General features: G+C 43.5%; 1 protein-coding gene across 4 annotated transcripts in view; it reads left to right on the forward strand.

The window, feature by feature from the left end:
• The window catches only part of CLSTN1 (calsyntenin 1), a 93,464-nt gene extending 71,515 nt beyond the window's left edge, over positions 1-21,949 (forward strand). For all 4 annotated transcript variants that reach the window (XM_063436303.1, XM_063436305.1, XM_063436304.1 and 1 more), the window contains 8 exons: positions 244-401; positions 1,924-2,072; positions 13,630-13,856; positions 15,289-15,459; positions 15,640-15,785; positions 17,411-17,546; positions 18,611-18,795; positions 19,210-21,949. In XM_063436303.1, coding sequence (XP_063292373.1) covers positions 244-401; positions 1,924-2,072; positions 13,630-13,856; positions 15,289-15,459; positions 15,640-15,785; positions 17,411-17,546; positions 18,611-18,795; positions 19,210-19,407 — 1,370 coding nt within the window. In that variant the 3' untranslated portion in view covers positions 19,408-21,949. The remainder of the gene's footprint in view (positions 1-243; positions 402-1,923; positions 2,073-13,629; positions 13,857-15,288; positions 15,460-15,639; positions 15,786-17,410; positions 17,547-18,610; positions 18,796-19,209) is intronic.
• Positions 21,950-23,777: the final 1,828 nt, after the last annotated feature.

The raw sequence follows: 23,777 nt of genomic DNA on the forward strand, positions 1-23,777 counted from the left end.
ATATAGTACTTTATCGAGTATTTTGATATTTTGAGTTGTTCCGCCCCCCCCTCCAGATCCATCTGCATGTAATGCTCCCTCATTGCTCTTGAATGGGACCAGGCTAACTCCCAGCACTGAATGTACTAACCTGCATGCCAAACACTAGCCATCTATTGAACAATAACGTCTCACTACTCCACGGCGCCCCCAAACGTATCTGGAGGAGACTGACTGTCTGCTTGCCCTTTTTTCGTTTGGCAGGTGGGGAGGCACACATGGCTCAATTCTTCCGTGGCAACCTGGCAGGGCTCATGATCCGTTCTGGAAAATTGGAGAACAAGAAAGTGATCGACTGTTTATACACCTGCAAGGAAGGTCTAGAGTTCCAGCCAGTGGAAAACATTGGGAAAGGCATGACGGTAAGACAGAATGCAGGTTGCTTATTGGTGCGTTCAAACAAGCAGCTATTTAAATCCTCGTAAAATAAATGAAACAGCGGTGTATGGAAAGTGACAGAGTAAGAGAAATGGATTTTAAATTTGGGGTGGATGAGTGAGTGCTGTAATGATACAAAAAGAGTGGAAAGTACAGCCTTGAAGTGGTTAAAAAATCTATATTTGGAAATAAATCTATTTTGTACCTGGTGTGCCTTCTTGTAGATGTAGTGATGGGGAGAAAATGCCTGAAACAGACTATTTATTGAATCTTTAAAGTCAGTGAGGTTTTACATGTCACCTTAGTTTTGAGGACAGTAAAATAACTAAGCCTCCCTGAGAACATCTTTCATTAATCAATTTAATTGAAGGTTTTACCGTGTAAATATTTCCCATTAAAGAGCAAACCACTTGTTCATTTTGTTTTTTTATTATTAAGTTAGTTCAAAGCATTTAGCTAGTTGTAGCTATGAAGCTGATTGTGTCTGTAGACCCGGAACCAGCTAAATAGTGTTTGGCCCTAAATCTCACCGAGCAGAGAGGTTACATCTCGATCCCTTTGCAGGATCACAATAGGTGAGATGTCGTAGGCATTGCTAAAATCTCACTGTCGCAGATTGATGGCAACAGATCCTATAAAAAGATCTCTACAGATTTACGTGCAGTAATATTCGCTTTGCCAGTTGTATCCACCTCCAATATAGCAATTTAAAATAACGCTGTGCTGAGGGATTTTTCCTTTTTGCTCCTCGCTTCGCTCTGTTCATGGACACTGAGTCACTGTGTGATGTTTGTTGGTAATAAAACTCTTTGTGACACTAGTTTCCAGTTTAAAACCATATTTCCTGTTTTATTTATTTGCATTTGGTTATATATTTGTTTACATTGAGTGGAATTCATAGCAGCCTTATAGGACCGTTTGTCAGATATTAGTATGAAGGGCACACTAGCAATAAACTGAGAGAGAGAGAGAGAGAGAGAGAGACTATAGTGTTAGGAATACAAATTAGAGCGTGAGGACGTCCAGCATCCAGGAAGTGCCTCTAGTGGCTGTCTGACACCCACTGGAGGCAGCCATAGGTAATTATTGCAGTTTCTCAAAAAACGTAATGTTTAACCCCTTAAGGACACGTGACATGTCATGATTCCCTTTTTATTCCAGAAGTTTGGTCCTTACGGGGGTTAAATTGTGATAGGGGGTCCAAACTAGTAATCTGCCTAGGGGTCCTGTGAGATAATTATCCGGCTTTGGCTCACAGCTAATTGCTGCATTGTTTGAGGAAATGTTAAATTCCTGCTATTGGTCAGTATTTGGAATTGCATTTGTAGATCTCTTTTAGGAGAGTATCAGTTAGCTGAGATAATTCTATTGGGATTCTAACCTTATTATCACGTATTGTATGTCGCAGGCTGCTGAAAATGGCATGGCAGGAACTGCCTACTTGGTTTGATTTATTGAAACTGAGAGTCCTGCAGTTTAATTCAGCTTGATCTGTTTGTGTCTTAGATCAACCTGAGCCCCAGCCAGTCTGGGCTGACCATGGAAGGAGATGACATCGATCGCTTTGACCAAGCAATGCAGCATGTCTCCTACCTTAACTCCCGTCAGTTTCCCACTCCTGGAATCCGACGGTTTAAGATCACTACCACGGTGAAGTAAGTACCATTACTGTTGCCTGTTAAGTGTCCAATTTTTTTTTTTCCCATGGATGGAGAGCTGTTTTCTTTAACACAACAAAACCTATCAACTTAAAGCAGCAATGTCAACATCTGGATGTGCCATTTTGTTCTCCTCTGTCCATGATGTCTGCAGTTTGCCCTTCTTGGGATTGATTTGAATTTTGGGTTGTGGTTAAATTTGATTGGCAACTGAAACAGAATCTTGCTTAAGATCTGCCCCTTTGCCATTTTTTTTTGTTTTTTTTTTAACTTGACTGCTTTAATGAGAAAATATTTTCTGAAACGCGGAATAAAATAGAGATTCAGACACAGGCTCTATAAAGAAGCAGTTCATTATTGGTTACACATTGGACACTTACTTTATTTCTCCTAGATCCTCCTCCTTCTTAGAGAGGGATTTGGTTAATGATGAGATGTTGCCAGTACCAATCATATCTTAAAGGGAAACTCCGTTTTCCTGGCACTGGAGGGTCCCTCTCCCTCCCACCCCCAATCCCCGGTTACTGAAGGGGTGAAAACCCCTTCAGTGACTTACCTGAGGCAGCGGCGATGTCCCTCGTCGCTGTCTCCGCCTCCGCGACGCTCCTCCTCTTCATTGCGTCGGCCGGTAGGCGAGACTGATCTCGCCCACCGGCCGAGGGGACCGCGCATGCGCATTACGTTTCCCCATAGGAAAGTATTGAAAACGAATTTCAATGCTTTCCTATGGGGTTTTGAGCGACGCTGGAGGTCCTCACACAGCGTGAGGACGTCCAGCGACGCTCTAGCACAGGTTTCCTGTGCTAGAACCCAGGAAGTGACCTCTAGTATAAAAAAACTGCAATAATTACACTTGCAGGGTTAAGAGTAATGGGAGTTGCCACCCAGACCACTCCAATGAGCAGAAGTGGTCTGGGTGCCTAGAGTGTCCCTTTAAAGATGTTCTTAAAATTATCCACAAAGTTTCTTTTTATTATTATTATTTATTTTTATTTTTTTAATTGTGACAACACTTTATATTTGGAAGCTGCTACAGTTGTGAAAAGAAAAAAAAAATCCAGAAAAACGTTTAAAGGACCTTTCTGAGCACTCTAATAATATCAATACTTTGATAGCGAGTGCTGCTGACCCTGTGAGTTACTTATGCAGCTGTTTTCATGTAAAAGGTAGATCTGTCTCTTGGTGAATGTACTACTCCTATGATGCTGTGCCACCCTTAGAGGAACATGTGGCGAAAGCGGCCTCGCCACTGGTTTTTGGAGGGGACTGATTGCCAGCCTCGTGCTTTGGGACTATGGCCCCTGGGGTATTGGACACTTTAAAAACAGTATTGGGGCTAATGGATTTCTATTGTGCTGCTGCTGGCCCTTTGAGAACCATCTAGGGACATATTGAGACTTTGTGTGACAATGCCTCTTTAAGACTATGTCCCCAGACCTTTAAAATCCTTTGTCTATGGCTTTCTCCCACTTGGTTCAGTAAATGAAGCATACTGAACCAAGTGCTACACAGACGGTCCACCCAGAAGTGGAAGCGGGCAGGCAATTTACCTCTCAGGCTGGGAGCCTGCTGTAGGTAAATTGCTGACCGCTGGGTGGCCGCTGTTCGTACAAAGGAACACGTGGCGGCGGCCATCTTTATTCAGCCGAACGCGGTCAGCGGTGTGTGTAGCCAAATTCATGGAACTGAAATCAGCTACACATTTCAACGAACACCACTGACCCTTACCTTCTCCTACACTTTGACTCTCCGGCTGGAAGCTAAATCCCGTTTGGCAATTTGAATGTACTGCTATACTGAGCCAATTGCACGAATGGTGCCCCGTTCGTGCTTTCGAATGGGACTTAGTCATTTTTTCTGCATGAAATAGACCGGTCATTCAGAAAGGACTTCAAGTTAACTTTTTAACCGCTGGAGGGATTTGTATGATTTTTGAGAGTGTTTCTATTTAAAGTATGCTGATTATTATGTCATTTTTGTGAAGATTGAATGTATAGTTTTTTTGTTTTTTTTTAAATTTGTATTTTATTTGGTTTTGTACACACAGTATACAATTTTCCATTGTATGGGTTATTGAATAGGTTATGACAAGATCGTGTAACATTACGGTGGGATGCAAACATGGCATTAATCACAGTATTGGTGAAATATGTACATCTACATTGCGAGGTATCAAGTTGCTTATTCTACTTTTCGCTTTTATATTTTATACTGTTGTTATTGTTAAACTTTTATTGCGGTTATACGAGGATCCCTGCTAAACGAGTATGCAGAAGTGTAGCGTTCTCTACTGTCACCTTCTGTGTCTGTGAAGTCAGGTGGATGGTATCTATGTGTGAGGTAGTAGACTAGGCGTGTAAAACTTCTAAACATTCTGAAACTATATACATAAACATAAAGACACCTGGACTACAGCATCATATTAATTAAGTGTTGCAAGACTAAGTATTGCGTTTCTCAGTTCTCTTGCTGTGCCCGGTGGCTAGCAAATCTAGCTTTTTGAAGAAAGTCTCTGGGTCTGCCCCTGAGGACAAGGTGAGTACTTCAGTGCCCTGTTGCACCACCAGTGAGCTGTCTGTGCCCCATCGGTACCGGACGGAGTGCTCTCTCAGTCTCTTTGTGACCGGAATTAGTTGTCTCCTTGCTGCCAACACTGCGAAAGGGAGGTCATTATACATAGCTACCTCGTTTCCCTCAAATTTCACCGATCCCAGTGGTCTGGATCCGGCCATGATGGCGGCCTTCGCCGCTATGTCTCTGGTGGTAGCTATCGCGTCTCTGGGGGCACCGGCCGGTGCTGCTGGCGATTTGCGTACCCGGAAGGTGGATAATATCAGCGGAGTGTCTGAGTTGCATCTGAGACCCATGGAGGAGATAAGTCTCCGGACAAACGGTAGTAGGTCTTCTCCGCCTATTGTCTCAGGGATGCCCCTGAGGCGAATGTTACGGCGGCGGTGTCTGGATTCTAGTGTCGTCACCGTTCCTTGCAAGCGCCGGACCTGCTCAGCAAGTCCTTCCACTTGTTGCTTAGTGTCCTGGAGTTGGACATCCCTGGATTTGCCTTTGGTCTCCACCTCCTGGACTCTCTGCTGCAGGACCCCTATGTCATCCTGGGTCTCTTTTAGATCGGCCTTCCAGACCTGTCTTAGGTCAGTCAGCAGCCTCCTGATGTCTCCTTTAGTGGCTGGGGAGTCATCTTCCTCCGAGTCAGACCTGGGAGTGGGGCCTGGGAGTGCGGCTTGGGAGTCCCTCTCTTCCTGGGAGTCGTCAGACATCTCTACCTCACTCAGCGGTTCCGGCGCCATCTTGGCGGGCCGCGCCTGTGTAGGCCTCTGGAACGCCAGCCTTATGTCGGGAGCCTCGGGTCTCTCCGTGTAGTTTTGTCGCTTGTGTTTGCGCCCCATATTGTCTGCTGTCGGGCGGCAGGTAAGCTGGGTGATTTGGAGCGGTTTTCTCGGCTTTAGGTCTCTGAATCTGTGGGGCTGAAGCGGAGCTCCACAGACATGCGACTGTTCAGCTCCGTGGTCTGCCACGCCCCCCCGAATGTATAGTTTTAAAGTTACAGTACATGTGTAAAAAGTATATTTTTCCTGCCTGTGGTAACAGTAACACATTGTGTACAGTAATTATATCACAGGCAGAGGGGAGGATTTTGTGGGAATGAATGGGAGTGTTTTACTCTCTATTTTACATGTTTGATTGGCTGTTCTTAAAAACTTTGTGGGCGGTACTATGTGTGTAAAAAGTGCATAAAAGCAGAGCGTTTCATTAAAAACTTCAGTTCTACTTCACCCTCAATTTGGAGTGCCGTCTCTTATTGGGGGAATATGCTACAAGGCATTGCTATGCTTTTCATACTCCCTTGCTATATCACTACTAAGCTCTTGTAAGAGCTTGTTCCTGTCTTGCTCTCTGAAGGAGTCAATGGTGGTTATGGTGTCGGCGGGAGTGCTTGGAGCCCTCAGGAAGCGCTAGGAGCATCCTTCAATGGAGGTACCCAGTCGGGGTGCCAGGTGATCCATTACAGAACACTATAAGGTCAGGAACACAAACCTGTATTATAGAAACATAGAATGTGACGGCAGATAAGAACCATTCGGCCCATCTAGTCTGCCCAGTTTTCTAAATACTTTCATTAGTCCCTGGCATTATCTTATAATTAGGATCGCCTTATGGCTATCCCACGCATGCTTAAACTCCTTTACTGTGTTAACCTCTACCACTTCAGCTGGAATCCTATTCCATGCATCCACTACCCTCTCAGTAAAGTAATACTTCCTGATATTATTTTTAAACCTTTGTCCTTCTAATTTTAGACTCTGTCCTCTGGTTGTGGTAGTTTTTCTTCTTTTAAATATAGTCTCCTCCTTTACTGTGTTGATTCCCTTTATGTATTTAAATGTTTCTATCATATCCCCCCTGTCTCGTCTTTCCTCCAAGCTATACATGTTAAGATCCTTTAACCTTTCCTGGTAAGTTTTATCCTGCAATCCATGAACCAGTTTAGTAGCCCTTCTTTGAACTCTCTCTAAGGTATCAATATCCTTCTGAAGATATGGTCTCCAGTACTGTGTACAGTACTCCAAGTGAGGTCTCACCAGTTTTCTGTACAATGGCATGAGCACTTCCCTCTTTCTACTGCTAATACCTCTCCCTATACAACCAAGCATTCTGCTAGCATTTCCTGCTGCTCTATTACATTGTCTGCCTACCTTTAAGTCATCAGAAATAATCACCCCTAAATCCCTTTCCTCAGATGTTGAGGTTAGGACTCTATCAAATATTCTGTACTCTGCCCTTGGGTTTTTACGTCCAAGATGCATTATCTTGCACTTATCCACATTAAATGTCAGTTGCCACAACTCTGACCATTTTTCTAGTTTACCTAAATCATTTGCCATTTGGCTTATCCCTCCTGGAACATCAACGCTGTTACATATCTTAGTATCATCCGCAAAAAGACACACCTTACCATCAAGACCTTCTGCAATATCACTAATAAAAATATTAAAGAGAATGGGTCCAAGTACAGATCCCTGAGGTACCCCACTGGTGACAAGCCCAAGCTTCGAATATACTCCATTGACTACAACCCTCTGTTGCCTGTCACTCAGCCACTGCCTTACCCATTCAACAATATTGGAATCCAAACTCAAAGATTGCAGTTTATTGATAAGCCTTCTATGTGCAACAGTGTCAAAAGCCTTACTGAAATCTAGGTAAGCAATGTCTACTGCACCACCCTGATCTATAATTTTAGTTACCCAATCAAAAAAATCAATAAGATTAGTTTGGCATGATCTCCCTGAAGTAAACCCATGTTGTCTCTGATCTTGAAATCCATGTGTTTTTAGATGTTCAACAATCCTATCCTTTAACATGGTTTCCATCACTTTCCCCACTACTGAAGTAAGGCTTACTGGCCTATAGTTGCCCGACTCCTCCCTATTACCTTTCTTGTGAATGGGCACAACATTCGCCAACTTCCAATCTTCTGGGACTACTCCTGTTAACAATGATTGGTTAAATAAATCTGTTAATGGTTTTGCTAGTACAACACTAAGCTCTTTTAATAGCTTTGGGTGTATTCCATCAGGTCCCATTGACTTATTTGTCTTTACTTTTGACAGTTGAAATAGAACCTCTTCCTCTGTAAACTCACGTGTAATAAATGACTCATTTATCCTTTTTTTTTAACTGAGGTTCTTCTCCTTCATTTTCAGCTGTAAATACCGAACAGAAATATTCATTGAGGCAGTCAGCTAGACCTTTATCCTCATCTACATACCTTCCTTCTTTTGTTTTTAATCTAACTAATCCTTGTTTTACTTTTCTTTTCTCATTTATGTATCTAAAAAAAGTTGTGTCCCCCTTTTTTACTGACTGTGCTATTTTCTCTTCTGTGTGTGATTTGGAAGCTCTTATAACTTGCTTAGCCTCTTTCTGCCTAATCTTATAGGTCATTCTGTCTTCCTCACTCTGGGTTTTTTATAATTACTAAATGCTAACTTTTTGTTTTTTACTATTTTGGCCACATCTGCGGAGTACCACAGTGGTTTCTTGAATTTTTTGCTTTTACTGACAAGCCTAATGCAATTTTCTGTTGCCTTCAGTAGTGCAGCTTTTAAATTATCCCATTTCTTTTGGACTCCATTTAAATTGCTCCAGTCTGATAATGACTCCTTTACACATATTCTAATTTTAGAAAAGTCTGTTTTTCTAAAGTCTAAAACTTTTGTTTTTGTGTGGTGTGACTCAGTCACTGTTCTTATATTAAACCACACTGACTGATGATCACTGGATCCTAAACTTTCACCTACAGTAATATCTGATACCAAATCTCCATTTGTTAACACTAAATCTAGTATGGCCTCTTTACGAGTTGGCTCCTCAACGACTTGTTTTAGAGACAATCCCAGTAGGGAGTTTAGAATATGTGTGCTTCTGGCACAAGTAGCTATTTTTGTTTTCCAATTCACATCAGGAAGATTAAAGTCACCCATGATGATAACTTCCCCCTTCATTGTCATTTTTAGCTATTTCTTCAACTAGTAGATTATCGAACTCTTCTATTTGTCCTGGGGGCCTATAAATCACACCTACACGAACTACTGTGTGATTACCAAATTCTAACGTAACCCAAATGGACTCTATGTTCGTCTCACTAACCTTTATTAGGCTAGATTTTATGCTATCCTTTACATACAGGGCCACCCCTCCCCCTTTCTTGCCTTCCCTGTCTTTTCTATATAAAGAGTACCCTGGTATTGCTATGTCCCAGTCATTTTTCTCATTATACCATGTCTCAGTAACAGCGACTAAATCTACACTATCAGTTCCATTATTGCCACAAGTTCATGGATCTTATTCCCTAAACTGCGAGCATTTGTAGACATGACTCTAAGCTTATCATTTTTTAACACACTTGCTTTTTTAACACACTTGCTACAGGCACCTTCTGTCCTTGTTTTGGGGGACAATTGGATTGATGTTTTATCACCCTTTTTTCCTGACCCTATAGTGTTAAAATCACTATCTAGCCTCCTAGTCCCCCTAAATATAGTAAAAGCGTATCTTCATTCCAGTATACTGCTGCTGGCTTTGCCCCTGATCTGCATCCTTGACTGACATCATCAGAAGTTATGATCTGAGCCCATCACAGTGCTTTTACATAGGAGGCTGATGAGGGGGAAAAGCCAACACAAGTCAAACACAGCCCTGGCCAATCAGCATCTCCTCATAGAGATGAATTGAATCAATGCACCTCTATGGGGAAAGTTCAGCGTCTGCATGCAGAGGGCGAAGACACAGAATGTCAATCACACTGTGCAGCACTGCCCCAGGAAGGAAGCACCTCTAGTAGCCATCTGAGGACTGGTCAGTGGAGTTATCACCAGGCTGTAATGTAAACACTGCCTTTTCTCTGGGGAAAAAAAAGTTTACTGCAAAAAGCCCGAAGGGAATGATTCTACTCACCAGAACAAATACCATAAGTACCTGTAGTTCTGGTTCTGGTGACTATAGGGTCCCTTTAATAGCACAGCAACTGGTGGTTTGCCTCTTGGCCGTCACTTATGACACTTTTATCCAACTACTCGGTAACAGAGGAGCTGCTTCCATCCAGCACGGCTGCCTTCTGCATTAAATGGGATTTCCTTCTGCTTTTTATCAGTCTGATGTGGGGAATTAAATCCCAGAGCTGCAGGTGGCGACATCTTACAATGTTATTCCATACATGAGGTTATAATGGCTCACGGCATTCGAGCGAGGCTGTCCGCAGTACGATTACCTAATAATATCCCGCCTCCTGTAGGACTGCCTGGGATTGTTAGGGCTTATACAGCTGCCCTGGGTCTTCATTTAAAGCATAGCGTAACGGTAAGACTTGACAATTGGAACTGGAGGGCCATTTAGGTTAAATAGTAAGATTTGTGTCTGAAAAGAATGCAGACTCTTAACACCAAAAGGACCTGTGACTAAGAACTTGGCCGCTAAGACGATGTAGGCAAAGTCCCTGATCTCGTATAATGCAGAGACTTCAGGCCTCTATGGAGCCGCTGATGGAAAGTATGGAGTAACATAGTGGCAGGGTGTCTGCAGGTCCAGATATTCGAACATCTTCCTGTCAGATATATTCTCTAAAGTGGGAATAGTTGGGATTTTACATTTTAGGGCAACATCCAATTTGGCTCTTTTGGCAGTTTTGGTGTATAGAACATGCCCCTGCAGCCTCACTGCTCAATCCTCTGCCATTTAGGAGTTAAATCCCTTTGTTTATGAACCCTAGTCACACCTCCCTGCATGTGACTTGCACAGCCTTCCATAAACACTTCCTGTAAAGAGAGCCCTATTTAGGCTTTCTTTATTGCAAGTTCTGTTTAATTAAGATTTTCTTATCCCCTGCTATGTTAATAGCTTGCTAGACCCTGCAAGGGCCTCCTGTATGTGATTAAAGTTCAATTTAGAGATTGAGGTACAATTATTTAAGGTAAATTACATCTGTTTGAAAGTGAAACCAGTTTTTTTTTCATGCAGGCTCTGTCAATCATAGCCAGGGGAGGTGTGGCTAGGGCTGCATAAACAGAAACAAAGTGATTTAACTCTTAAATGACAGTGAATTGAGCAGTGAAATTGCAGGGGAATGATCTATACACTAAAACTGCTTTATTTAGCTAAAGTAATTTAGGTGACTATAGTGTTCCTTTAACGTTCTCACTTAAGTGAAATCACCCTGAAAAGATTGTTTAAACCATCCATTCGTTCTCTGAGGTTATACACGAAATCTGACCATCACACTCTGCATTGCGAGCTGGGGCTCTACCATCCAGACACCAATCTCTGGTCTCACTGTGATCCGTATTGTCAAATACTCTGCAATAAGCCCTGGAAGCAGGATCTCTGCATATTATTTTTTTTTATTTTTTTTCCAGTGCATAAGGATGTAGCAAACATGCATTCCACTTGCCAATGTCATTCCACTTTCTTATTCCAAAATAATTGTAACAGTGGGGCATATGGTAACAGTGCACAATCTTATATTGAAGTTGAAGGTTGTCATGTTTGGAGCATTCTTTTCGTACACAGGCTTGTCACAGGCTTCCATTCTCACCTGTACGTGAGAAGGTGGACATAGATGTATCCTGTCTAGTGAGTGGACATATAGCTAAACCAACAGTTTGCCAACAAGTTTTAAACAGGCTTGGGTTGCCACATTAGTTTGTACTAGCTGGATGAATGGTCGTTAGTAGCAGATAATAGACTCTAGATTAATAGCTATATATTCGAGCTACAGATAATCAGGAGTATGAGATAAGGTTTACATCTGGGTGTCAGTGCAATCAGTGAGTATCAGGCTGGTGTTTCCTCTAAAGGCTACTAGCGATGGGCTAGTAAGTAAGCAGGCTATAATGTTTGTCAGGTGCCAAGAGATTAGAACCACTGAAGCCCCTCAGGAACATTAACACATTACATATATCAGCTGCCTCTAAAGGTGAGAGATTAATAATGTAACGAGACTAACAAAAATAAAATGAGGAATATGATTTAACATGTGCACTAAGGAGGATACTTGAGTCTCTTGCGTTTGTGTGGCATTAGAGACTGGCGTCCTGCTTATTGCTCTCATGACGTGGTCAGCCTATCCCCTGCATAGGGAATGTATAGTCCCGCATGACACCCTGTGATCAATCGGTGAAGCCCCCGGGTTTGGGTCTGTTCCCAGCGTGCGTCTGTGAAGCTTCCTCTTGTGTAGTGGCGAGCTGTCCAGCCAGTGCTTTGGAGATTGAAGCAGCGCCCCGCTGGTTTGAGGTTCGCAGGTTAGGTGAGTTGCTAGTATGGGAGGGCTGCTCTGCGTCCCAGCTCCGGTGTGTGTAGAAGTGGCTGCATGCGCCCAGGTTGCGGGGGTCTTTTTCCCGCCGTAGTGTTTTTTGTTGCTTGTGAGGCCGGATGACTGCTTTGAGGGCTTGAAGTGGGAGCCCAAAATAGCGTCTGGTTGCCGGGCGGATCCACAAGGCTACCATTCGTGCTGCTCGTTTGTGTGATAGTCCTTGGTCACATAATGCTGTGCAGAGGCTCAAGCAGAGCCTGTCGAGGTCTTCCAGGGGGTAAATGGTTGGCTGGGTGCCTGTGCTCTCCCTCTTTGGTCTTCTTTGGACAGCCATTTTATTTGTATCTCGGCTGTTCAGTGTCTCTGCGGGTCGCGTATCCGGGGAGGCCCGTCCGCAATCTCGATCTGCCTGTTCACTGTGGACCGGGATAACCCCCACCGGTCCAGAGCAGCAAACTCGCTGGGGGGATCCAGTGTCGGAGAGAGCGGCCGCCTCTCCCCGGCTCCAGCTTCAGTAGGCCACACCCGGCGTTTCGCTTCCCTGGTTCCAACAGGTCCCAGAGAGGTATTGTTCGGTTCAGGAGTGCACCCCCAGCATGGGTAGTGCACCCCAGTGGGTCCTTGGGCTGTGTAGCCACCGATTTTGCCCTGTATTTTCCCCTGCTTTGCCGGAGCTCTTGTCCCCTGCTTCTGTACAGCTAGGCGGTCAGACTCCGCCCCCGGATATCTGCATATTTTATATTTTAGTATTTTATTTTTTTATATAACCTGTTTTTATTGCATGAATTTACCAACATTATCAACATTTAGGAAAGGTGGATGGTGGAGCGAATGAGAGTTTAGTCTGCAATATAAGATTCTAATAAACTGCCCTGGAATAAAGTAATCAGGAAGGCAAAGTAAAGGCCATTCTATATTTTATAACCTAAACGTTTTATGCAACGAAGCACAAAAATAAATCTTGTTTTAAATAAAATGTGAAACTATGAGCTCCGGGTACATGGAGAAAGGCAGAATAATTGTATTTAAGATCTGAAACTTGGTAATACCATCACCAGCAGAAAACGGTGTGAATAGAGATTAGTGACTTTTAGTCTGTTTCGATCTGATTTTCTGTGTTGTATATTTCAGGTGTGTCCGATGTAGTGTATGTGATATTCATGACTGTGATGTTTCAGATAAGTGCATGCAAAGGAGGCAGGCTGGTATTTGTAAAGTGCAAGTAGCTGGGAATTTATAATACATTTCAAACTTTAGGCGATAATAAGCCAAACTGAAACTTCTGTATTTTCTATCTGGCTACTTGAACTCAAAATTACAATTTTCCTACTTTAGTGAATAAACCGGTTTGACTGTAAAGGATTGAAACCAATAACATAATGGCAGGATAGAGGCAAACCAGTAGATGCTTGTTGGCACCAATGAGAAGGGAATCGCAGACAGACTAGTGATTTATAGACATTACTAATTCTTCACTAACCGGGTACCTGAATGTGAAAGTATAATTAATTTTTTCTTTGTCTGCAACTTTCTTGCAGTTAATGACTCACACATTCCCTAATCCACCAGCCGCCTTTGGTGTTGTGTTGTACATGGTTTGAACTTCAACACTTTATTTCATGCTACACTTCTGCCCTTTGTCTTTGAAACAACATTCTCATGTTGACAATCATCAAAATGATCATGGCATTTATCACAATGAACCTATAACAACGCTGTGCTTTGCAGATGTTTCAACGAGGAGACCTGTATCACAATCCCAGATGTTGATGGGTACGTCATGGTGCTGCAACCAGAGGAACCCAAAATCAGTTTGAGTGGCATTGACCACTTTGCTCGTTCTGCTTCCGAGTTTGAGAGCGGTGAGGGGGTCACCTTGTTCCCCGAGCTCCACATCATCAGCACAATCACACGGGAAGTGGAGCCTGAAGGAGAAGAATATGAGGATCCAACAGGTTTGTAGATATGTCTTAGTGGATGTTTTTTTGTTGTTTTTTTATCTTTAGTTATGTTGGGCATGGGATAACAAAAAGCTTGACACGCCACAACAATAATGACAAGCATAGTGAAAACAGGCATTAGAAACATTGACATGGCTTTTAGGTATACTGCACAATTTTATATTCTAGTAGTAGGAGAAATAGTCAGTGGTGAGACAACACATATTCCAATAATCAGACTATACCGGCTGACTGTGAATAGTATAAATGGTTATGTAAAGTGCTAGGTAGATGGTGTGTACCGCTGGGTACTAAGAAAGAGAGAGTAGTAGGACTTGTCAGCACGGAGTGACAGGGATTTGGAATGTCCTCTGCCGACTGTCGGTCCACTCCACTAAGAGGGCAGGGGAGGGAGGCCTTCTCCGAGCCAAAGATATCCAACAAGAGATGTTGACCATCCAGGCATCCAGCATGCCGTGTGAGACTGCCCTGTGTCCGTGGGTTCCCCGGCTAGATGTGATAGGATCTTGGGCCCTAAGGTCCTCTGAATTTCGGGGACTCCCTTGGGTGTATGGGTGATGGGTGGTAGGCCTACTCGGGCCCCTAGCCCAGAAGAAGAGACTGCAGTTCTAGCAGCAACTTGGGTCCCATGGTTAGCAGGCGATATGGGCAACGTGTTGCTGACTCTGGGTTGGTGCAGCATGGTGTTTCTTCTGTGTGTGCTTCTGCATTCGTTGGGCCAGTTTTTGCCAGAAGGCTGCGAATATTGCGTCCAGCTTGGTGCCCAAGTCGGCCCGTTCTGTGATGCAGGGCGAGAGACACTAAGGGCTCCCCCCAACTCGTGGAGGCTTTGAATGGATGGCCAAAAATGCTGTTGCAGGAAACTCTGCTGCAGTGAGGAGGTAAGTTTCCCCAGCGGGGACCGGGATATCTCTTCCCCTCCCCGGTCCAGATGTGGGGTTGTCGGAGAATAGAGGTTGCCTCCGCCAGCCTTCAGGCCGCGTGTCAGGCTAGGCCGCATGGTCGAATTCCCAGAGGAACAGCAAGAGACGCGTATCCCTGTGTGTGCACTCGGGGGTTTACGGTTCAGGCTTGTTTTTTGTGCATTAATGTCGGAGCTGTAAGATAGCACGTCCAGTCGTTTTGGCAGTCAGGCCCCGCCCCCATAGTGGATGCTTTTGTCTTACTCGATCTGTGCTCCATTATTGAAGTGGTTGAGTGTATGTAGATTAATGATTGCATGGCTTGTCACCCTGCTTTTTGACCACACTCTTCTAGGTCTCATCTAAAGCTTGTTTATGCTGCTTTTCAAAGGCAATTTTATTTTATGTTTTTGGTTTTCTTTGTTCTAGGTTATGTGGCCATTTTTAAGGCTTGCATTGATTGTCACCACCTTACCGTCATCCAGAAGGACAAATCCATAATCTTAATTTTTGTTTTGTTCTAGTGCAAGAGTCACTTGTGTCTGAAGAAATTATGCACAACTTGGACAGTTGTGAAGTTGGAGTTTTGGGAGAGGAACTGAATCCCAACCAGGAGAATCTGCAAGTGGACATCACTCACCTACAGCAAAAGGGACTGGAGATAAGCAACTCCAACCTTGGCATGATCATCACAGGTTAGCCACAAGTCTCGGAGCTTTCAGGGAAATCTGTGTCTATTACTTGGGAAACATCTAAAAAAAACGTTTTTTGTTTTTTTTAAAGTCTTTGTTATGGGTTATCTTGGTAAAGTATAATGTCAGTGCTATTTGGATTTTATCTTTTGTGATTCTGTAAATAAACAGTGTGTCTTTTAGGTGTTGATACAATGGCTAACTATGAAGAGGTTCTTCACCTGATACGATACAGGAACTGGAATTCTGCATCCCTCTTCGACAGGAAATTTAAACTTGTGTGCTCAGAGCTGAATGGACGCTACAACAGTAACGAGTTCCAAGTAGAGGTGAGTTTATGCCAGCTTTTTGAGTTTATAGACTAACGGCAAACTAGTGTTTAGGAATACAAAGCTTTGGGGGTGCAGTTACTCAGCACTGGAAGCTGAGTGGACATTGGCAGGAATTCAGAAAGTGGGGTCACAAAATACAAATAGCAAAATGTAAAGCTTTAAAATACTAATTATGATTTAAAAAAAACAAAAAACTGCTCGGCTCCTGCAAAAAGAGGCACATAAAGCTCGTATATCGTGATTATGATGGAAATAACCCACCAATACCTGCGACCCTCGAAGTAACCGGGCTGCCTGAGCTGGGGAGAGGCATGCTCCCGGAGTTATAGTCCTTCAGAGGAGAGGGGCCACAGCATCAGGCGGGTCCTCGCCTGGTGGTGAGTGGAGTGGACGGCCGCCGCTCCACTATCCTGCCCGAAGGAGCCCGACACACGTGTGCTATCTGCGAACCCGGTCCTGGTCTCATCCCCCCCCCCCCCCCCCCGGACCGGGGAGTGATCCCTGGGCCCACCAGCGTGCAGCAACACATGCACCCCAGGCTGTGATGTAGAACCAAGACTCTGAGGACAAAAACAAAATGGTGGAAACCGAATAAGCGGGAAGTTGGATGTACCCACGTCACACTGGTGGCAAGCAGACATGGGCCAAGAGTAAACCGGCGAGTACCTGCTGAGACCCATTCCTGATTAAGCCAAACGGCAGCGGAGAAGCCGGGACCATGCCGAGCAGTAGCACAAGCAAGCGGCGGAGGCAGACACCAGCAATGTGCACCTACGGAATGTGCCCCCGCGGGAGAGACAGTGCCCCAGCCCCGCACACTATTATTCTCAAAGCACCGCGAGGATGCCGACTCAGAAGAACCGACAGCCTGCAGATGCAAAGTGTATTCGGACACAGCACAGCGGTGGGGATCCAGCCCCCACCAGAGGCAGACACTGGACTATACCGCAAGTAAACCACGAGGGGTCTGTTGCTCCGCCACTGGCCTGGACAGTACCGAACAGGACAGTACCGAACAGGACAGTACCAAAGCTTTGGTCCCTATGCTGCCATTATACTCCGCTATATCACACAGACCAGCCTCATAGCACACAGCCACTGACTTCCATCTGGCCGGTGGGGGGGGTTAAACGGGGGTGGAAAAACCTGCGCATGTTTAAAGCTTTTATCTATAGGCTACATCTGTCCTGTTCAACATATAGGCAAGAATACATAACCAGACAAGGGCTGCATGTATACTTCATTAAGCATTAACGTGTTCATAGCTCATATAGTACCAGCGAAGAATATGCTCCTTTTTATTGCGGTTATTTATTTATTTTCTCTCCTTTTTTCTTATCGTTACTCCCTTAGTCATTAATCACACTGATTCATCTTCTGTCACACGTAGTATTATCTTGTATATCTATAAAAATGTGCATTTGTCCAGTTATGTCATGGTTTTGTTTGCGTAAATATGGCTGTTACTGCTATTGTGGCGACACGGGCATGCTTGTAACATGCATTGCACAAAAACTAAAAACTGTAACCAGGTATTGTTGGAAAGTCTGTCTGATGGGATATAACTTGCTGTGGGTTTTATAATTTACATCCTCAATGTTTGTGTGTTATTCTCACTCCAGGTCAATGTCATCCACACGGCCAGCATAGCTGAAGCCCCCAATCATATCGTGGCGCAGCCGCAATTTGTCAATCCTGTACATCACTCATTTGTGGATCTTTCTGGACACAACCTGGCGAATCCTCACACAACATCCGGTATGTTCGGTGAGGTTCAGTCACCTTAAATGTCTGTCCGTCCTGTCCTTCTGGGAATTAAAGGGGGTGAAATTGCACTGATTAGGTTGTAGTGAGTAAAGATGGCAGCGTCTCCTGTGATGTGACGTTATTGCCTGGTACTTTGGGATTTAAATTGTGATTTCACTCCAGATAAATATTCTAGAGATCGACCGATATTTATTTTTTTAGAGCCGATTAATCTGTGACCTTTCAGGCCGATAGACGATAACTTACCGATATTCTGTACATTTACCATTTTGAAAAAAATAAACAATTTCTACACAAATCTACCGTTAACTGAACATGTTTGTTTATTTTTTGCAAATCCTTTTTTTTTTTTAATTAAGGTAAAGGCACAAAATACATATGGCAGTCAGAATATATATGTGTGTGTGTAGTGGATGCAGTGTGCGTATTTTAGTAACTTTTTTTTTATTATAATTTTTTTTACATTTTGTTTGTCGCCCCCCCTGCTTCTTATGACATTACCTGGGGGGCACAGCACACTCTTACTTCCCTTTCCAGCAGCCCCCCTGTCTAACTCTCGCGGCCTGTATGCTGCGCGGAGCAGTGCCATTGTAAACCCGTGGCAACGATCTGACAGCCGCAGGACTAGCGAGATTTAGACAGGGGAGCTGCTGAGAAGGTAAGTGTGTGCTGGGACCCCAGGACCCTGATGGCACCCCTGGTCTGCATTATTGGCAATATTGGTAACTTTATTGGCAGAAACCGATATTGCTGAAAATACAGAATACCGGCAAGGCCGATAATCAGTTCTATCCCTGACCCATGGGATGGCGCCATAATTACATGTACTACGGATTTGATGGCCAAACTAATACAAAGGCTTTAAAGAGCTTACAGCCCAAATGTACTAGATAATGGTAATAGGAGCCATGGATTTGTCTAACAGGTATCTTAAATTTCTGCATTTTAGAGCGCATTGTCGCTTGGCCAGCTTGTCCACTTAAGCATCTCTTGATTTAGGTTGCAAAAATTAGTTTGTCTTTTACCTGCTTCTAATCCAGTGTTCTGTTCCACAGTTGTCCCCAGTGCGGCCACGATTGTTATTGTTGTTTGCGTCAGTTTCCTAGTCTTCATGATAATCTTGGGGGTGTTCCGTATCCGTGCCGCACACCATCGCACAATAAGAGACCAAGAAGGAGGCAAGGAGAACGAAATGGATTGGGATGACTCTGCTCTAACCATCACTGTCAACCCCATGGAGGTAATGTCTACTTTCCGATAACTAGCACTATGACTCCATGTACACTGCATATTTGCAAAGACCCCTGACGGTGACTGCTCTGCTTGGTGCCCAGAGGCTGTGGGGTGCAGGGTAAAGGATCCCCCATGGACAATGTTTTTTTTCCCTACAGCCACCACTAATGACGACTTTGGGAAATGACACAACTTGACAGTAGTAGCTCTGCATTTTGTCACATTTTATCAAGGAGATATACAAACTTTTTATTTATTTATTTATATATCTCCTTGCCTCACGATCTATTGTCGGCGTTATTTCGGTGACTGTGAGTATCTCTTTATGGGGGGGGGGGGGTCTACTTTAGATTTTTTCAGTCAAATGCATTATTACAAAAATAACAGCTTAACTGTCTGCATCTTCTAATTCTGTTTTTAGACGTATGAAGACCAGCATAGCAGTGAGGAGGAGGAAGAGGAGGAGGATGATGAAGAGAGTGAAGATGGTGAGGAAGATGATATCACCAGTGCAGATTCAGAAAGCAGTGAGGAGGAGGATGGGGAACAGGAAGAAGACCAGCAGAACGTTAACAGACAGCAACAGCTTGAGTGGGATGACTCCACTCTCACTTACTGATTCCCTGCGGCCATCACCATGTCATCACCGCTCCATCCTCCAGCTGGCCCAGCGTGTAAAAGTCATTCCAGATGCTAATTCCAACAGTGGATCTGTTTGTGCCCCGCTCCTCTGCCCTCCCAGTGGCCAGGGTCATTATTTTTACTTTAGTGTTTGGTCCATTCTGCACTTCCCCTTCCGCGTTCACTCCACCAGTGGAGACAAAGCTGCTTTAGGACCTGGTTTTATCATTCCATATTTCTCTTCTGGAACATTGCAAACATTTTGGGTTGATGAGGGGGCACATGGACTCCAAGTAGACTGGTGATTTTTATTGTTTTTTTTTTTTAATTAGTGCATGTCAAACATATTGGCAAAATGCCAATCGAGAACCCCATTCCCTGTCCAAGGGGGAAGGTTCTCCTGGCAGGAAAAAGTGCAAATGCTTCTGCTGTCTCAAGTGCGTAACCCAAATCTGCAAGAGGCTGCTCTGCTGGGAAAGGGGGTTGGGGGAGGGGGTATGTAGGTGATAAACTAACTTTTTAATATTTTTGTAAATATATTGGAATCAATGTTATGTCCATGTTAGTGGTGTAAAAGGAGTTTTGATTGATGGAATGCAGGTTGGCATATGGGTGGCTAATTGCACTTGCGCCAGTCTCTTGTGCAGCCTCAGTGAGGTGATTTCCTTCCCCTCCCCCCCCCCCCCCCCAGACTGGCAGCGTTTGCAGTCTCACAATGGGGTAGTACCATTTTGGTGCAAATTCACTTATCCTTTTGCATGCCAGGGAAAAAAAAAGCATGATGCTTTGAAGTCCACTCTTTTCTGGCACTTTATACGTATACCGTATCACTCTGTATTGGTACTTGTTACAATTGTGCCAGCATAACAAATACGGTGATCTGGTGCTGAGCTACAACTACAGATGCAGACAGAGTATTCACAGATGTTGTAGTTCTGCAGCTGTTAAGTCACTAGTTCTAGATCAGGAAAGACTGGCAAATCTCCAGTTGCTGTGGAACTTCAGTGTAGGAGTTAGCTCAGCAGCAGCTGGAAGGCTACCTGGTTTACTCCTGTTCTGTTCTTCAGAGCACAGAGTTGTAATAAGTTAGTGACTGAGTGCAGCCTCTAAATTTAGAGGGTTCAGTTCTCCCACACAGCACCCCTGACCTCAGGGGGATTACTGCAAACGCCAACAGCTGTATTGATAATCTCTTGCATCATTCAATTTCTGCAGAGCAGGCAAGATGCGTTATGGGTACTTCCACTTCCCCAGTGGGGAAGGTATGTTACGTAATTTTATTTTTCTCGAATTATTCCCATACTACTTACAAATCGCAAAGCATAGCTTAAATGTACACAAATGGAAGAATTGTTATCGCTGCTTCTTTTGAAGAATTTGGCTGACTGGAAGTACAAAACAGGCTTTAAGAATTTTGTTTACATTTTTTGTTTTTCTCCCCTAAATGGTAAAAAAAAAATAACTAAATTGTGCACAATGTGTGTCCAGGAATGCACTCCTCTGGGTTGCTGCAGACCTAATGAAATGTAAAAGCCTTTGTGGCTTGGGATGTTTAGATCGACAGGATCTGGCAATAAGCACGAGGTACTTAAGTGTATCAGAATTAACTAGAACCATGAGCCAAACTGGAATTGTCACATGAGATTCATGTGGATTACTGTTACATTTCTACTTGAATTTATCCAGCCATCTTAGTAAGGTGGTTTTTATTTTATTTTTTTCTTCCCCTTTCTAATACTCACTACAGCTAGATAATATAGTAAGTGTCTAAAATAAGACACTTTGTGCATATGATGTGTGTACAAGACAGTCTCTGTCCGGCGCGGTTATTTGAACTTAGGTGTATTTGTCAGGTAATTGGAAAGTGGACATTATCTTTGTGGGATTATTTGTCAATGATTTCATAATTCAGCGAGGATTGGCTAAAATGCCAGACAGAAACCCGAATACCGGTTTTTAGAAAGGGCTTGGCCCCTAAATGCCGTTTGCTAAGTTTATAAATGTGTAGCTCGAAAGTGAACTGGATCTTTTATGAAAGTGGGTTAGGAGGAATCATTTGCAATTGGTGGCTGTACCCTCCCCCATACTGATATATTCTCATGATTGGATGATAGGGGTCGTCATAGGTACAAGGGTTAGGGGAGAGGGCTGTAAACTTTACGGTTAAGGCGTTTTTATTTTATACCATAAATGTAAATTCTTAGATTTCTACGTAAGGTATTCAGGGGAGGGAAATGGGTTTTAACGATTTATGTGATAATGCTATGATCATAACTGCTAGCTCTTGTGTATTCTGGGGAATTTTAACTTATTTCTGACAGTTGTCCTGTAGTCAAGTTGATGTGTAGATCTGTCCTACCATTTAATATCACCATAACTGCTGTAATTAGACTAAACAATTGCGACATGAAACACTATCGATAGAACTTTCTGATGCTGTATGTAGCTGCAATGATTATAACTTTTCAGATTTGTATATTGGTGATAAGTCAGTTTGAACAGTATATAAGCTACAATAAATTTCTGGTTCTAAACCCCAACTTTCACAGTTGCCTTTGTTATAGTAGTTGTAAAGGATGGTCTGATCAAAGTATACTCCTTTTAAAGGTCAATGCAGTCATTGGAGGGATCTGTTCGTCAACAACACTAGAAGATGTCAGTTATTCAATGTGAATTTTCAAATGTACAGCCCAACTCTAAATGCTCGAAGTCTCCTTTGTTTCCATTATTGATGGGCTGTTGTGTATAATACGGACTCCCATCATGACACTGCTCTGGTTTGCTTCATTTTAATCTGCTTCAGCAAGACATTTTCCACTCTAACATAGTGCAAGTCTTCCAGCAATCTGATTTGTAATGTTGATTAATTGTATCAGTTCTCAATTACCCAAGCGTATGGTTCCTTAAATTCGCCCTTCAATACCAAGCTCTGTACAGTGACCAGCCTTAGAGCTCATCTTTTTGGAAGCAATGCACTGTACCCTGGTATTGGCTATAGCCTGCTTAAAGAATGATACCCAACTTTAACATCCATGTGTCCCCAGGCAAATTGGACAGTAGGATTGACAGTTCTTTAAAAGCAGATCACTTGCCAGGTTTTGGTTTTTAAATTATTTTTTTGTATCCGTCTCTTTCCCTTTGTTATTTATTTCCCCAAATTCACCTTTGTTTCTATAGTTGTGCATAATGAAAGAAATACTTTTTCTTAAGTAGAGCTTGGGCTTTGGCAATGGGTAGTGTGTAAGCATGGAGGAGTAATTATTAAAGGGATACTCCACTGCTGAAATACAGTATATCTATTAAAGGGACACTAGTCATCTGAACAACTTTAGCTTAATGAAGCAGTTTTGGTGTATAGAACATGCCCCTGCAGCCTCGCTGCTCAATCGTCTGCCATTTAGGAGTTAAATCCCTTTGTTTCTGAACCCTAGTCACACCTCCCTGCATGTGACTTGCACAGCCTTCCATAAACACTTCCTGTAAAGAGAGCCCTATTTAGGCTTTCTTTATTGCAAGTTCTGTTTAATTAAGATTTTCTTATCCCCTGCTATGTTAATAGCTTGCTAGACCCTGCAAGAGCCTCCTGTATGTGATTAAAGTTCAATTTAGAGATTGAGATGTAATTTACCTTAAATAATTGTATCTCGATCTCTAAATTGAACTTTAATCACATACAGGAGGCTCTTGCAGGGTCTAGCAAGCTATTAACATAGCAGGGGATAAGAAAATCTTAATTAAACAGAACTTGCAATAAAGAAAGCCTAAATAGGGCTCTCTTTACAGGAAGTGTTTATGGAAGGCTGTGCAAGTCACATGCAGGGAGGTGTGACTAGGGTTCATAAACAAAGGGATTTACCGTATATACTCTAGTATAAGCCGAGTTTTTCAGCACATTTTTTGTGCTGAAAAACCGGAACTCGGCTTATACTCGAGTCAGAGTCTGTATTATGGCAATTTGCATTGCCATAATACAGACTGAGGGAGAGGGGGCTGGCAGAGATCTTACTTACCCGTCCTGCAGCTCCTGTCAGCTCTCTCCTCCTCCGCCGGTCCGTTCAGCACCTCGGTCAGCTCCCAGTGTAAGTCTCGCGAGAGCCGCGGCTCTCGCGAGATTTACACTGTGAGCTGACAGAGCTGAACGGACCGGCGGAGGAGGAGAGAGCTGACAGGAGCTGCAGGACGGGTAAGTAAGATCTCTGCCAGCCCCCTCTCCCTCAGTATATACGGTAACTCCTAAATGGCAGAGGATTGAGCAGTGAGGCTGCAGGGGCATGTTCTATACACCAAAACTGCTTCATTAAGCTAAAGTTGTTCAGGTGACTATAGTGTCCATTTAACTTGCAATAGCTGCAGATCTTGTCTGCAACC

This window comes from Pelobates fuscus, chromosome 11, assembly GCF_036172605.1.
Source record: "Pelobates fuscus isolate aPelFus1 chromosome 11, aPelFus1.pri, whole genome shotgun sequence".
In the NCBI taxonomy this organism is placed as follows: domain Eukaryota; kingdom Metazoa; phylum Chordata; class Amphibia; order Anura; family Pelobatidae; genus Pelobates; species Pelobates fuscus.